The 16,030-nt window shown below is 45.2% G+C and overlaps 2 protein-coding genes across 3 annotated transcripts; one reads left to right on the forward strand and one right to left on the reverse strand.

Annotated features, from left to right (window-relative positions):
- Window positions 1-2,489: 2,489 nt before the first annotated feature.
- Window positions 2,490-12,116, reverse strand: LOC130872489 (glutathione S-transferase A2-like). The gene is made up of 7 exons (XM_057766474.1): window positions 12,079-12,116; window positions 9,248-9,353; window positions 7,645-7,696; window positions 6,680-6,812; window positions 5,258-5,399; window positions 3,475-3,606; window positions 2,490-2,612 (listed from the first exon to the last, which is right to left on the reverse strand). Exons 2-7 carry the CDS (start codon window positions 9,332-9,334, stop codon window positions 2,490-2,492), a joined length of 669 nt encoding a protein of 222 aa, XP_057622457.1. The 5' UTR covers window positions 9,335-9,353; window positions 12,079-12,116.
- Window positions 12,117-13,988: 1,872 nt separating this feature from the next.
- LOC130872490 (60S ribosomal protein L13-like) lies at window positions 13,989-14,624 on the forward strand. Of its 2 annotated transcripts, XM_057766477.1 has the most exons (2): window positions 13,989-14,255; window positions 14,397-14,624. In XM_057766477.1, the coding sequence occupies exons 1-2, from the start codon at window positions 13,989-13,991 to the stop codon at window positions 14,622-14,624; spliced, it is 495 nt and encodes a 164-aa protein (XP_057622460.1). The 2 variants fall into 2 exon arrangements, with proteins under 2 accessions (XP_057622460.1, XP_057622458.1); XM_057766475.1 differs by having other exon boundaries at window positions 13,989-14,624.
- Window positions 14,625-16,030: the final 1,406 nt, after the last annotated feature.

Here is a 16,030-nt window from a genome sequence, read left to right on the forward strand (position 1 = left end):
AGTTGCTCTGCATCTTTACTCTTTTTGTGAAAATTTGTCCATCAGAGTGTAGGGGTCACCACAGCATGAGGAACTGTATTAAAAGGTCGTAGCATTGGGAAGATAGAGAACTACTCTTCCTTGATTTTATTGGAGATCTTGTCTCTGCCATTGACCTGGGATTCTTCTCTTTCACCTGTGCCCATAAATAACAGGATATTCATGGTGTTCCACATTTCTGGAATGTTTGTTTATGTGTTTTTAATTTTATGTTCTTTGTGTCATCTCTTCACTCTACTTTATCTTTGAGGCCTGATAAAGTTTCTTCTACTTGAACTTCTGTTTGTGAGACTTTCCCCTCAGTTTTCCAATTGGATCATTAAGATTTTCAATTCTGCCTTCACTTCAGCTTGAACTCTCTTCAATATTCCTATCTCTCTTGTTTTAAATCTCATTTTTTAAATCCTGGGTTGTCTTCATTATTTCCATTAGTCTTATGATTGTGTTATGTTGGGCATCACCAAAACATTTATTCTCTTTAAATTTATTGAGTTGTTTCTTTGTTTCTTCTCTAAATACCCAGAATTCTTTGGTGAAATCTATAATTTCTGTATTAAATATGTCTGTGATCTGGGGTTGATTCTCATTGGAGAGCATTTTATAGGCTAGTAGGTTTGTATGGGGAAGATTCTGCCTTCATCTTTCATATTGCTTGTATTGTTTTCCATGGGAACTGAGTGTGTAGAGGTCTTTTGTTGATTCTGTGTCTGATGTGGACACAGCAGGCTGGCACAAAGCACAGAATGTGTGGGAATGGCTCAGACTGGACAGTGGATATGGTGTGGGAGGTATGGATCAGGGGATAGTAGGCGTTTGGGTGTGGGGGTCTCTACAACCACCACAGCCAGCAAAGTAAGAACCCACAGGAGTCTGACCCTGAGTTGTTTATTTTGGGCATACTTAAGCACAGCACAATTTGCTGAAAAATAAAATCCTGGTGATAAACTTAAGCCCCTGGGCAAATAAAGCATAAGACAAGACTACACCAAGACTCTTTGTAAAGTACAAGTGACATCTTCCCTAAACATGGGTTCTATAGATTGACAAGCTAATCATAAGATTCTGATAGAGGATCCAGTGTGATCTTTGATACACAGATAGCTCAAAGGTCACCAGGCTGTTAACCACAATGTTTCCCAGCCTCCTGGGTGGGAAATAGGTAATGCATCCCTCTCTTTGAAGGGACAAACCTGTGTGTTTGGCATTCCTGGTTACCTAGTGCTTATCTGGGAGCACAAGGGCCTCTGTGCCTCCCACAGCTGGGGAGGGTCTGAGGTGTGTGCAGATGTGCATGCTGGCCTGAGCTGGAGGTTGATGGCAGTGGAAGTGGAGCTCACCAGAATACACCAGGGCAGTGGTGTGGAGCCCAGGCTAGACCTGAGGAAGGGGAGTGTATGCAGAGAGTAGGAACAGAAGGACCCACCAGGCTAGACCTCAATAGAAGATGTTCAGGACAAGACTGGGCCTGGATATTTGATATTGCATGGAAAGGGTAAAGTCAGGGGTTCCAGTGGGGGCAAGGACAGAATATTCTTCTGCATTTTTTGAGAGCTCTGGCTGTCCTGGAACTCACTATGTAAACTAGGCTGACATCAAACTAACAGAGGTCCTTGTAGCTCTGTCTCCTAAGGGCGAGGATTAAAGACCTGCATCAGAACACCTGGATAAAGGCAGAGCTTTTTCAAGGGAATTTTCTGTTATTGTTATTTTGCTGGGATGTGTATTTTCCCTTTCTTTTGCTTTTGCTATTAAAATAATTTAAATTTTCATTCTGTGTGTTGAGGTGTTTTGCCTAGAGGTATGTATGTGTATCACGGGTGTCCAGGGAGCACAGAGGCCAGAAGAGGACATTAAGTTCTCTGGAGCTGGAGTGACAGATGGTAGTGAGATGTCCTGTAGCTGCTGGACCCTAACCTGGGTCCTCTGCAAAAGCAACTGTGCCTGTCACCTCTCAGCCAGCTCTCCAGATTCTCCCTCACTAATTTAAATTTTTTAATTTTGTTTTCTCTGTTATTTTTTTCCTTCTTTAAAAAACAATCCTTTCACTAGTTACCCAATTCTTGCTCCCTCGACTTGCAGTCTTTCTTTTCTTTCTTTCTTTCTTCTTTATTTTTTTCAATTTTTCTTTAAATATCTTTCTTTGTAGATTATTTTACTTTTAAACATTTTGAGTAATTCTACAAGGTTGTTAGTCACTTCTTTCCTTTTGTTAGTGTTCTTTTTATTTAGTTTTCCCTCACTTTCACAAGATTTGCTTTTATTTGTAGTGATTATTGTTTGCCTTCTTCTTCCTAAGTGATGTTTGAAATCCCAGCTCAACAGGTGGAAGACATGAGATACATATACCATTAGTTGATATTAATTATATCACAAGAACCAGGATGAACAATTGCTCTTTATTATTTAATAACATCAGCGACTGGTGTCTGGGCTCTGTCACTGCAGCTTTATTAAAACTTGAAAAGCTTCCTTGCCTCTTCAATTTTTTTCATATCAGGCGGAGGCTTTCTCTGGCTGCCAGGCTGCAGGAACTTCTTCACATTGGGCAGGCTGCTGATTCTGCTCTTCAGGGCCTGTAATCCAGAAAACACAGCCTGAGAGTCAGAACTGCTCGTGTACATGGTTCAAACTAGCAGAACCCTTCCAGAACACAACCTACTGCATCCTTGCAACAAGTCCAGAGTAGACGTGAGAAGAACGACAAATTGATGAGCTAGAAAGCATAACTCAGCATATTTCCTGAAGACCTCCTTTGACATCCAATTGCCTTCTCCTCAGGCCCCTGGACACAGCCTGTACAGAGTGTGGTGCAGAGCACAGAGCACTGTGTCTCTCGGGTGTGAAAGCAGAGATACCAAAGAAAAGTGAAGACGTGAAAAACTGAGTTGGAAATGGGGGCAGAAAACATCAAAGTCTGACCAGGAATAACTCATAGCTAGTTTTCAGACTGGAGATAAGGATGGGGTCACTGCGGTTGGGGCCCGGGGTGGGGGGAGACAGCATGGTGGGGACCATGAAGAAGGAAGCACAGTGCTGAGGAGTCAGAGCTGAGGAAGGGGTCAGCATGACAGAGACCTGCTCAGACACTGAGTGTGCAGAGACAGGCCACATGAGATGGAAGATGAAGGCCAGAAGCAGCCTGCAAGGAACAGGGGTTCAGGGAGAGAGCTGTGGGGTCCTGTGTCTTTATCAATGCAAAAATATATCCTTCTTGTGGTACCAGCCTCAAATCTTCATACACAAAAAGATTATTTTCATGCCTGAAACCTGTCTCCAGTAGCTCAGTTTGGAGGCCAAAGGGTAGGCCCTCAGCAGCCCAGAGGCATAATAGATTAGATTAGATTAGATTAGATTAGATTAGATTAGATTAGATTAGATTAGATTAGATTCTCACAGCCTTGCGTGTGTGCGACTGCCTCTCTGAGGTGACCTCACCTTCAGCAGGGGGAAAGGGTCCAGAAGGCTGGAATCAAGCTCTTCCACATAGAGAAGAACTTCCAGCAGGTGAATGTCCACCCTGGTCAGCCTGTTGCCAACAAGGTAGTCTTGTCCATGGCTCTTCAAGACCTGCCAAATTAAAGGAGACAGATTTTGAAAATACACACTTGGGCTGGGGCCACTACCCTTTCCCAAGTCTCCCAATGGAGTCTCTGACCCTTTCTGGCAGGTATAGAACTGCAGACACAGGCCTATGATGCAAGAAGCAGCATGAGAAGTCAGGCACGCGATCTCCTCTCTAAAGCTCAGTGACCTTTCTCTGTCATTGCACATCCCATGGCCTTCACACCGCCACACTACGTACATTTTCCTCATGGGATAAAAGCTTAGCCCCTTGCACATCATGGCTCCTCCCCTTAGTTTGAAATGACAGAGCTCCGGGAGTTCAGGACATTCCTCTCCCTGTCCTGTCTGTTCAGTCCCATGGGCAGAGGCCTCACCTGCAGGGAACATCAGTCACCAGAGAACACCCTGTGTCTGTCCTCTGCTGTGTCTGCTCTCCTCAGTTCTCTGGAATCTGAAATACACCTGGCTGAGCTACAATACATCCTCCCTGTACAGCATCGGCTCTGACTCCCAACCTTCACTGTGTCATGACTGACCGGGCTGAATTGTACGTGGGGGAACTGAGTTGGAGTCTCAGTAACTTTGTAGGGATAGACGAGCATGCCAACACCAAATGGGGCTAATCTTCCTATCTGATTTTGGCTATTTATTTAACATTTATTTCAACATTTCTGGTTGTGAGAAGATTTAATAATAGCACTATCTCTGATACAGTTGGTGACATTTACTTAAATATCCCAGCAATATGAAAATCACAGATAACCAAAAGGACAAGCACTGGCTACAGCATGAGCTACAAGTAGAGAAAAATTAAAATGCTTTGTGACTGCATGCTTTACTCGCATGTCTTCTCTTAGCCCTTAGAGTGAAAACAGTCTAATGCTCTGGATCGAGTTGGCTGTTGCCTGAGACTTCAGTTTGCCTTCAGTCTCCCGGTCCACAGCCTCTAAACAGTAACGACGGTCTCGGAGGAATGTGTAGGATCCTTATCCTCTAAGGTCATAGCTTTTTTTTTTTTTTTTGCTTTTATTTGACAGAAGATCAAGTCAGTCTTATGTGTTCGTGATCTACCTCCAAAGAGAAGTCCCAGCTAAGAGAGACACTGCGTGTACACCGACACCCCTTCATGTGTGGATGTGCATGGCTCTCCTCCCAAGCCTGCCATCTGTGACCCTAACTCCTGCAGGCCAGTGTTCCTTTACATCTCTTCCTCAACCTCCTCCTCTGCCTGCATCACTGTCCTGGGTCAGGTTCTTCTCCTCCGTCTTTGAAGCTCTCTCCTCTTCTCCTGACAGCCAGTGGCTCTCTGGGCTCCCTGTGTGATGTGACAGAATATTTTCCCATCTGTGGTTTTCTGCAGTTTGCCCTGGAATGAAGCCCAGTGTGTCTGCAGGATCTAGGTCCATCTCTGGTGTGACTCAGCCTTCCACAGATCAGGTCAGGTTATGGCCTTGAACCCTGTTGAATGTAGACACTAGATTGGCGTGATCATGCGGTGTCCTTCACAGGCCATTTTTATACAGCAACCTGTGGGCAGGGAGCTGCACAGGGAGGCTCATGGAAGGTCAGTGAGGCAGCACCTTGTCCCTCCCAACCTCTGTCTCTCTCTTGTCCTGGGAACTCAGTGTCCCCAGACTTCAAACAGCCTACTTACTTTTTCATAGGCAGGCAAGTACCGGTTTTTGGTCTTTTCTTTTAACAAGGAGATCTTGGCTTCTCTTTGATCTGGGAGACTTATGACCACTTGCAGCATCATTTCAGTGAGATCTAAAATCCCCTCTGTATACATGTCAATCCTGAAAGACAAAATTATCCAAATGGTTAAGGATTCTCAAAGGTTCCCTATTTTACATTTTATTCTAGAAACCTGAGAAATTTACATTGAAAAGTGCTTGCAAAATTACTCACATATAGTGGGTCTTTATCCTTTATGTTTAATAGAAATATTAACCTTCCCTCTAGTACATTTCCGATACTATTTTAGAATATTTTTACACACACATGGCCGAACCCATGACAAAGAGCATCACTGGCCCATCTAGAGATGCATTTGTGATATACTTGGTGGCATCCCAGAAGATAACCATCAAACTGTACAGCAGGCTTTCTCTCTTCTCTTCTCTCTCTCCCTCCGTCCCTCTCTCTCTCTTTTTCTGTCTCTCTCTGACATGATTTGCTCTCAACAACCATGCAAAGATTCTTAGAAGTTACAATTCAATGTTGACACTTTACTTTGTTTTGCTCCCCTCACCCCTTCATGTATGTTCATGGCTAAAATCATACGTTGTGCTCCTCTTTCATCTTTTATTGAATATCATGGCTGATTCTACCATGAGAAAATTAAAAACAATACCTCTAGAAGTATTTCCATACAAGCACTGTTACAAGTGAGTCTCTATCTCCCATGGACATATGTTTCCTGCACTAATGTTTTTGGCTAGCACCACGTTTAACTTTTGATCAACTGCAATACTTCTACACAGTGGTTTATGAGTGAAGGATTTTGTCAAGCAGAGTGGGTCCCAGCAAGGGTGGTACAGTCAGCCTGGCTGCTTTAGTCCTGAATTAAATGCTTCAGGTAATCTTGGCACTCGGGAACTGGTCTCTCGAAGCCTCATTGTGTTGAGCAGTCCATACAACTGGCTGGGAATTCAGATGCTTGCTCTGCACTGTTCCTACTCCTGGGACATGGGAGGCAGCTCCTTCACCTTCCTCCCTAGGACTCCTCCTCCAGCCTCAAGCCCTCTGTCCTTTGCCCTAAGCTGTTGGCTGAGGTCCAGCACTGAAGTCTTGAGCACCAGGAGTCATGGCTCCCCCATGCTCAGACCCTTGGCCACCATGTTTGCGATTCTGTCCCTGTGCTGTGCTGACAACATCATCCTTGGCTGTAGCCACACTCACCCGCATCCGCCCCATGTGCTCTTTTCTCTCTTCCATGGACTCTCCCATACTTGGCCTAAGTGGTATAACCAGCCTGCTCCTAGACATAAACCCAGCCACCCCCTTGTTCATTTATGGAGAGACCCAAATCCTTCCTTTGTTTCCCCTTGGAGTAATAACAGGAAATATACCGTACAGGGCTCTCTCCTTCGCGTCCTTCCCATAGAGGTTGTATTTGGTGGCGATGTAGTTGAGAATGGCTCTGCTCTGTACCAGCTTCATCCCGTCAATCTCCACCATGGGCACTTGCTGAAACATCAAACTCCCATCTTTGAAAGAAGAAAGGAAAAAGGTCTGTGAGGTGTCCAAGTTTCACTTCTTAGGAGCAGAGAAGTTGTATTGAAGTGTCTGATCATGTAAAGAAAAGATAAATGATTGGCTCTCAGTTTTTCAAGCTGAACCCCATTTACTTTTAGTTTCTGTTTCCTTTCTGTCTCACCCATCTTCCTCTGGCTTTTGAGCTTCTCGAATCCATCTTTATTTCCTATCCAGACACATATTATATTTCTAGTTCACGTTTTCATGTCAGTTCATTCCCTGGATACATGTGGAAGATGAGGAGGGACAGCAGAGGGCCACCATGAAAGCAGAACTATTATGCTTGACAATCTCATCGTTGTCATGACATTAAGGTGATGTGTGACAGTTTCTTATGCAGTGAGCCACCATGAGTTCCTCCAGCCTGTTTTTGTGTGGTGATAGTGACTCGTCGGTAGCTATGATGAAAACACTCAAGAAAATCATCCCAGCTGTTTCTCCTCCTGTGATTTAATCAATGGCCATGTACCTGTGTGGTTATTGATCCTTGTGGGTTAAACCCTGCCTGAATAAGTCAGTGAGAGGGAGCTTGAATGAAATTGCTCACTCGGATGCAGAAAGAGTGAGAAAACATTTATTCCCAAGTCCCCAGACAAATTCTTGTAGAAATCTGCTTCCCAGTTTTGTCACTGTCTTTATTTTCAGACCCTTCAAGGAGCCCCACCACCTCCATCACATCCCTCTGCTGTTCCTGACTGTTCCCACCCATCACCCGCCAGCATCACCTTCTGCTAAACCCTCTAGTAGGCACCACATGGAGGACATACAGACACTTGATGTTACCTTTGATTAACTTTTCCATGTCTGCCGGGGCTTCTATAAACTTCTCTTCAAACTGAAAACAGAAAAAGTAAATGCATTCTCATTAGCTTGTTCTGTATCACTGTAGACTTTTGAACTTGAGAGCTCCTTGGGTGACATTGTGCCTGCCGGAGTTGAGACTTGCAGTAGATATGAAGGATCTGATCGTGACCACATGGAAATTCATATTAAACCCATCAAGCAAAGGTGTCGATCATTACATGCTGCTCATTACCATAGTGTTCCTCCACCCTGACCCATCATGTTCACGCTTCAGTCCTAAGAAGAGAGTGATCTCACTAGAGGACCAGCACTGGGAGACTGAGGTTTTGGGCTCTCAGGAAAGGCAACTCTAATGATATAGAATAGAAGTTTCTACGTCTTCATCATGGCCAATGCATAGTCCCCGTAATCACCTGGGTTTTTATTTTCAGGATTTAGATTTATTAATTTCAAGTGTTTGTGTGTGGTCTCGTACATGTGATTACATCCATCTTGGAGGTCAGAGTTCATGGATGTCAGAGGTTAGAGATTCAGTTGGAGATGTAGTGATGGGCAGTTATTAACTGTCATATGTGGATGCTGGGAACCATAATAGGTCGTCCTCCTGTGCAATAAGAGCCCTAAACAGCCAAGTCAGTACCCTAGCCCCACATCAAAGTTGCTTCCATCGAGAGACTGTTATTGTGTTTTTAAAATTTTATTCGTTTTGCGTATGAAAATGACATGATTTGTGTGAGGGTGCACATACCAAATGACAATCTACTCTGGCCTTTTGTATGGTTTCCTGGGATCTGGACCTGTGTGGTTTAACCTTTAGCAACCAGCCATCTCTCCAGCTGTCTAAAGTCCTTTCAACCACTTTTTTGCTTTCACGGTTTAAAAAAGTTTAAAGAAATTTTTCAACGATGAAAGGGTGAAAATCAGTGTCACCCCTTAAATTAAAATATCATACCATAATCTACAATAGGCAATTAGTATTGTCTATTAATATTCAAGTTCCTATTTCTGTAGATCTTTTTTTGTAACCTGATTCAACTCAAGTAAGCAAGTAACCAAATAAGTATTTGATTCTTTTTCTATTCAAAGCATCTTTTAATGTCATTGTGTTCTTTGGTATAGAATGAAGTAAAATTTTCATAGGATCAAATCAGTCCATTTCCTTCTTAATACAAGATGACTATTATTTTTTATGGGGTTGATGTTCACAGTTTTATTGGGAGAGCAACAGGAAAGGGGTCTTCCTCCATTAGGAGGTATATTTCCCAATTCTTCAACCTGTCCAGGGTTGGGCCCTGAGGGTCACGGTGCTGGCTGAGCACATTGGGCATGTTCCCATTGTCTCCCACAGGCATTGGGTTTCTGTAGTGTGTGGCCTGGTTGGTCACGGGGCATACTTGCTGTAGGGGTTGACTGTAGGCATAATTACAGTCCTGGCCATTTTGGTCTTGGTAGCGCCATGGACACCAAGACAACTACCATTTATGGTAAAATTGTATACATTTCCTGGTGTGGAGCCTCTCATCTTAGAGAAGTATTTAGACTTATCTTAGGTCCCTTTCCAGAAGAGCAATGCACGACCTACCTCCACCCCTGCTGCAGCCAGGAGCCACCTGATGCACTCCATCCTGCCCCTGACATCCCAGTAGTGAAGCACGGGCTTCCCAGCCATGGCTGCAACTGTGGTTTCACTGTGAATGGAAAAGCAAAGAGATCAGTCCCTGAAAGACTGTGCTCTGGATATGGTCAATAATACAGCATTAGGGAAGAGCGGTCTGCCTTCTTTTGCAGGGGTCCAGGAAGGTCTATTGACAATTTCTCACCCATCAATGAGCACCAACCTGCAATTATACCAAACAGGTCTCAGGTCATATGCCTTCACTTTGAGAACATAGACAGAGCATCACAGATCCTATAGTGATGAAGGACTGGGAGCCTGTTGAGCTTCAGAAAGCAGAGCCATCATGGAGGGGATGAGACAAAGTCTCTCCCCAGTCTTTTAGCTCCTGGGATGCTCATTTCAGAAGCTTTGATTGCTTCATCTCACCCTGGATGTACCAAGCCCTTGTACTACCCACAGGAGAAGGGCCCATCTCTTGGTTGCAGGTCTGTTTCCCACTGCTAGACTGGATCCTGTTCTATGGTCCAGAAGGCGGTAATTGATGCATCAACTTCATATCACAGGGAGTCACCGCCTTTGGTGCACAGCACATAACGGGCAGTTGCTCATGTGAACTGCATGTAATCACCACAGAGTTTGCAGGTGAGGAGCTGCCCCTGTTTCCAGTCTACAGGACAGATAGATGTCCCGACAGTCACGTGATGAGGAAACCCTGCGAGTGCAGCTCAGTTCCTGCACAGGGAACCCACATACTGGGTCCTGCTGCTCAGTGGGCTGTCAGTCAATATCATGTGTCATGGGCAGTGTCTTTTTTTTTTTGTTTGTTTGTTTGTTTGTTTGTTTTTTGAGACAGGGTTTCTCTGGGTAGCCCTGGCTGTCCTGGAACTGTTTTTATGCACCAGGCTGGCCTCAAACTCACAGAGATCAGCCTTCCTCTGCCTCCCTAGTGCTTGGATTAAATGCATGCATCACCACCGCCTGACCATGGACAGTGTCTTTAATTTGTGATATGATAGGAAATTTCAGACTCTGTATTTTAAAATGACTCTATGTGTATATGAGTGTGTGTGGGTGTTAGTGTGTGTGTGTACACGCACATTAGTGTGTGTATCTGTGTGCACGTGCCGATTGGTACGTATGAGTGTGTGAGTGTGTGTGTGCGCTTTAGTGTGTGTGCACGTTGGTGTGTGTGTGTGCACGTTGGTGTGTGTGTGCACGTTGGTGTGTGTGTATAGTCTGTGTGTGTGTTTTGTGTATGTGTGTGTAAGTGCCCATGGCTGAAGTGGCTAGGAAGGCTACAAGAAGACATCAGGTCTCCAGGGCTGTGGGCTCCTCCTACCAGTTCAGCATCACCAGGCCTCAGCAATATTCTGACCCCTCAGACATCAGCCTCTCTGCCCTCAGGTCACAGCTGCTTCTCTTGGGCACCTGACAGTTTCCTACAGCACTGTATAATGCTCTGTTCTTTTTGTCTTTCTGTTTGCTTTTCCCTGTTTTCTCCGTGAACTCTCCTTTGCCCTGGAATGTCCAATACTGCGGACTTCACAGGGACTCTGAAATACTGAGGCTTTCAGATCCCTCCCCATACTGCAGAACCTTTAACCTCCCTGTTTTAAAGCTGCACACTGTCTCAGAGTCAGCCGGTCTTCTCCAGATTAGTGATGAATGCCTTGAACCTTAGCATAGGGTTGGCCGCATAATGGCTGAGGGTCAGAGTTTGGGTTTAACCTCGTTCCTCTACAAACTCATTTCTTCCTTCCATGTCTTCCTACAGAATTTTAAACTGTTTTCTGGTCTCGCATGCATTTCCTCATACACACAGCTGTGATCACAGAAGAAATACGCAAACAACCTTCTCTCTGGTGTACGATGCAAGGTTCAGTCTACATTCCTCAGACATTTCATGGTTCAATAGTTCAAGATTCACACTTTTTTCATTTGCTTTCTTGGGATTACCATGTAAAAACAGGTTGTGTTTTTTGTAATTAAATAATAAGATAGTAATAAAGTAACAAATCCTAAGTATGAAACCTGCTAGTCTGCTATTTAAACAGGATCATCAAAGCAATCAGAATACACAGGACACAAACAAATGTGGTAGAAATCCTAACTGGGGAAGGGCTTTGGGAGGGAGGCCTGGGAGAGTCTGGGTGAATTCAAGTTCTCAAGTGAGAGGAATCTGCACGTTCTCTGTGAGACTGGAACACAGTTCAAGAGAAGAACGTTATTGATCTCAGGTTTGCCTGAGAGCACAATCCAGGTCTACTCCTCACTGTCCTAAATCCCACGCGTATAGATTCCCTTGTAAATACCTTAAACCCCACTCTTTAGCTCAGTGACACTGGAGGAGGAGAAAGGAAGTAACAGAAGAAGGGAAGAATGAAGACCAGGGCAGAGGACACAGGGAGAAATGGGGAAGGTGGAATGGAGGAGGGGAGAGAGGACAGAAAGAGAGAAGGAAGAGAGGAGAAATAGCTTGCTACTTAATGTTCAGCCACAAAAAAATTCATATGAACCAGAATCAAACACGGACAAAATCAGTAGTACCTACCAGTGAGTATGATAAAATTATATATATATATATATATATATATATATATATATATATATATATATATATGTGTGTGTGTGTGTGTGTGTGTGTGTGTGTGTGTGTGTGTGTGTGGAAATTACATAATAAAATCAGCTCTTTTGTACAATTAATGCGTGCTAAATAGAACCTGGAAAAGCTGTTTTCCACTGATGCAGACACAGACATGGAACTAGTTACAGAGGTTATTAGAGGGAGAACTGACCTAGTGAGAGTCCAGACTTCCGCTCTGCTCAGCTCTCCAGCTCCTGCTCCAGATGAGTGTGGGAGCTACTTTAGTAAGGTGAACATTCTCACCAAGGGGGTGGGGAACCAGAGCCACTCCCACAGACTCCCACAGAGTTCAAAATTCCAGAGTTTCTTGATAGACTAGAAAGCTGACAAATCAGGGAGGGGCTCACAAGCCACCACCCTCTCCGGAAGATCTGAATCCTTCAATGTTTTCATTGATTTAATGCTCCTGTGTCTCTAAGTAACCTTTCATGCATGTTCTTGTGAACAACCCTAATGAAGCACATTGCTCAGGACAGAAGAAACACAGGAGGGAGGACTGTGCTAGAAGCTTGAATGGTGTCACAGAGTCAACCATGGAACCCGCAGCTATGATAAGATGGGACTTATATCTACTGAATTTGGGGGAAAGTTTGTGAAGTAGCCTTAAATTACAGAATTAACACATTGTCTTGAACTCAAGGCTAAGTTGAAGTTCAGGTACAATGCCCCTGCTCACTGTATCTGATGAGAATGCTGTAATAGATTATTTGTCTTAACTTTTGTCCTGTTTTAATCTGCAGCTGAAGGGCAGAAGGAAATTTCACAATTCACACTTACCTTCACCTGAATGGCCATCAGCACACTGTCCCAGCATGCTCTGGGTCTCTGCATCCATGCATCCCTGCAGTTCCTGCTGTGGGGAAGCTGTCATGTCACCATTAGCAATGGCATTACAAGACAGTGAGAATTATGGTTACTTCCTGCCAAGTTCACACTCAGGGATCTTATCCACATACAAGGGCATCTGTCACTGACTTCACTCACAGACCCACAAGTTCACTTGTGATTTTAGTTATAATCATTGATTCATAGATCTCGGGTTATTAATCATTGTATGCTGACCCAGTGGCTTCAGAGATGCATGTCACTGCCTGAGTCTACACACCCTCCAGTGTCCAGGGCTGGCCCCTTTGTATCCTGGTGTGCACCGCTAATTTCTCCTCAGCTGTAGAATCCGCTCCACTGCTCTACAAACAGCTGGCAAAGCAGCAGTGCTGCCCTCCAGGGTGATGCGCATGTGCACAGCACAGGGTCTAATGTCCGTGTGTCAGTCAGTTCCAGGGAAGAGTTGTGTCTGACACAGCTCATGAAAGAGTCCATGTCACAGGCAGTAAGCTCCTGGCAGAGGAAGAAAGAAAACCTGTGGGGAAGGCGAGTGTCCAGGAGAGCACTGTGGAGACTTGCTGGGGAGAACTGGAGATCTCAAGTGCACAGCAAGTGCTGAGTCAGGAGCTCTGCTGAGGGTGCTATTGCCTCAAAACTGAGTCCATTGTCCCTGCCCTGAAGGGAAGGGAGCCTGTGGTGCCATTTTCCTGGGACCATGTCCCTGTTCTCCTAACCTGCCTGCACTTTAGTCTTTCTGCAGCCCAGGCTCCGCACTCACCATTACTTCAGCTGGGGCTGCTCCTCTCCATCCACATGCTGGGCTCCCCCATCAGGTCCCTGTCCAGACAGCACAAAGCCCTGAGCAAGGAGCTCTCCAGGAATTGGTTCTGAGTCCCCAAGACCGTCCAAGTGCACAGCACACTGGAAAGCCTCTGTGAGTGAGTGACAAACTTTCCTTTAGTGTTTGAGATGTGTATATATACATACGGTGTGCATGTATAGAAAGGACATTCTAGTGGCCCATCATGTGCCCACCTCTGAAATAACAAATGTAAAAGTTCTTTGATGCAAATCCTGAACATTATCTCTAATAAAAATGGAATGTATTCTACAAATTTGTTCTTTAAAATAACTTGGGCTGGATAAAGGTTTACAGGGCTGGGAGTGTGGCTTGGAGGTAATATTTGTTCTGGCATGCTCCCAAGAGCCTGGGGTATCCCTGCACGGGAGGCAGCCATGGCGCCCAGCCGGAATGGCATGATCTTGAAGCCCCACTTCCACAAGGACTGGCAACAGCGAGTGGACACTTGGTTCAACCAGCCGGCACGCAAGATCCGCAGACGCAAGGCCCGGCAGGCAAAAGCCTGCCGCATTGCCCCGTGCCCCGCGTCCGGACCCATCAGGCCTATCGTGAGGTGCCCCACAGTGCGTTACCACACCAAGGTCCGAGCTGGCCGGGGCTTCAGCCTGGAGGAACTCAGGGTGGCTGGTATCCATAAGAAGGTGGCTCGCACCATTGGCATCTCCGTGGACCCAAGGAGGCGAAACAAGTCCACCGAGTCCCTGCAGGCCAACGTGCAGCGCCTGAAGGAGTACCGCTCCAAGCTCATCCTCTTCCCCAGGAAGCCTTCCGTTCCAAAGAAGGGAGATAGCTCGGCTGAAGAACTTAAATTGGCCACTCAGCTAACAGGACCTGTGATGCCCATCCGGAATGTTTATAAGAAGGAGAAAGCCAGAGTCATCACAGAAGAAGAGAAGAACTTCAAGGCTTTTGCCAGTCTTCGCATGGCCCGGGCCAATGCCCGGCTCTTTGGCATCCGAGCAAAGAGGGCAAAGGAAGCAGCAGAGCAGGATGTTGAGAAGAAAAAGTGATGTGCTTTTGGAATATTGCAATAAATTTTCCATAAAGCAAAAAAAAAAAAAAAGAGCCTGGGGTAAAAACCAACATGGAAAAGCGAAATTCAAAGGCTTAAAATCCCCAAATATTAATCCCCACCGTGACAGCTTGTGGACACCAACACCCCTGTGCCATCTCACTCTGAGCCTCTCTCTCTTTGCCTCTTAAGCATTTTTGCTTCTGAAGAGGGCTAGCCTGGTTTTTTAAGCATGTCTTGAGCCTTGGTGACAGTCTACTGATCTAAGGCTTTTTAGAGGCGCCAGTGAGAGGACAAAAGGAACCTAGTTCTGTGCCCTTGCTCAGGAGTGGTCTTGGCAAGCCTAATGTGGGGAGGCCTGGGCCTCGAAGGAGTCAAGGTTTTAGTTCCTGGAAATGTGGCTGCTCCTCCTGAAGAGTCTTGCGTTATCAGTCCCAAGGCCACAATGTGCTCCGTCTCTAATGCTCTTGAGAAACTCTGTTTTCCCTTTATGTGACGTCATTGATTAGCCACCTACTGACTTTGTTGCATTTCTCCCTGAACAATAGTATAAAAGATGCTCTATATTTAATCAACTGTGGCAGTTTGACATTCCAAATAGGAGCATGAAGATTAGGAATGTTAAGCAGGAGGAACAGAGATAAGAAAGAAACACAGAGACCCAGGATCGTGTTGGGAAGGCAACTCAGTGCCTGCTGCATACTGAGTTCTGCATTCTGAGTTACCCGTGGATAATTTTCCATAGACTTTTATACCCCAATACAAAAGGGCAGTAAGAAGGCAAAAGACTGCTTTACCAGGATTAAAAAGACAACCTTAACAGTCACTTGCACCAATACTTTGAGCCACCTATCCATTAATTCCTGAGTCAAGCGTATGTTGGTTGGTGCAGTGAAGATACCTTAGGCCAAGTATCCTGCAGGCAGCCATTCCCAAGTCAAAACTCCTCTTTCAAGAGAAGGAGCAGAAGGATGCTTGAATTCTCTGATCTTTGGTCAGGATGGAGAAGATCTACCTCTATGGGCCATCTTAATGTCCAAAACACCAGGTAACCGACCCTAGGTCAGGGTGTGTGGCCAAACTTGTCAACAACTTTGAGCAAGCAAAATAATCTCAAACTCTCTGACCTTCAGACAAGGTGGCATAGGCTCACATATTTGGGTCTCCACAAGCTCCTGGGCCCTACGGTGGGAGTGAGCAGGTCATGGAGTCGAGGGAGTACTCAAAATTCTGAAAGAGACTGGCCAGGCAGAATTTCATCAAAGAAGTAGTCGAGTCATGATAGACTATATTTATTAGTCAAAGAGCAATCCAAAGCAAACTGTGTGTCAAATTTTAACAGACACTGGAACTCAAAGTCCCAGGTCATTAACATCAGAGGTCCTTCAAGTTTAGTAAATGATC

Source organism: Chionomys nivalis, chromosome 4 (genome assembly GCF_950005125.1).
Source record: "Chionomys nivalis chromosome 4, mChiNiv1.1, whole genome shotgun sequence".
In the NCBI taxonomy this organism is placed as follows: Eukaryota; Metazoa; Chordata; class Mammalia; order Rodentia; family Cricetidae; genus Chionomys; species Chionomys nivalis.

Bases quoted from the DNA above. Each gene is read 5' to 3' on its own strand.
- LOC130872490 (XM_057766475.1), top strand. From the start codon at position 13,989: ATGGCGCCCAGCCGGAATGGCATGATCTTGAAGCCCCACTTCCACAAG.
- LOC130872489 (XM_057766474.1), bottom strand. From the start codon at position 9,334: ATGGCTGGGAAGCCCGTGCTTCACTACTGGGATGTCAGGGGCAGGATG. The intron at 6,813-7,644 runs GTAACATCAAGT...CTTCTTTCAAAG, and splicing joins CATGGAAAAGTTAATCAAAG to ATGGGAGTTTGATGTTTCAG. The intron at 2,613-3,474 runs GTGAGGTCACCT...TCTGGATTACAG, and splicing joins ACCCTTTCCCCCTGCTGAAG to GCCCTGAAGAGCAGAATCAG.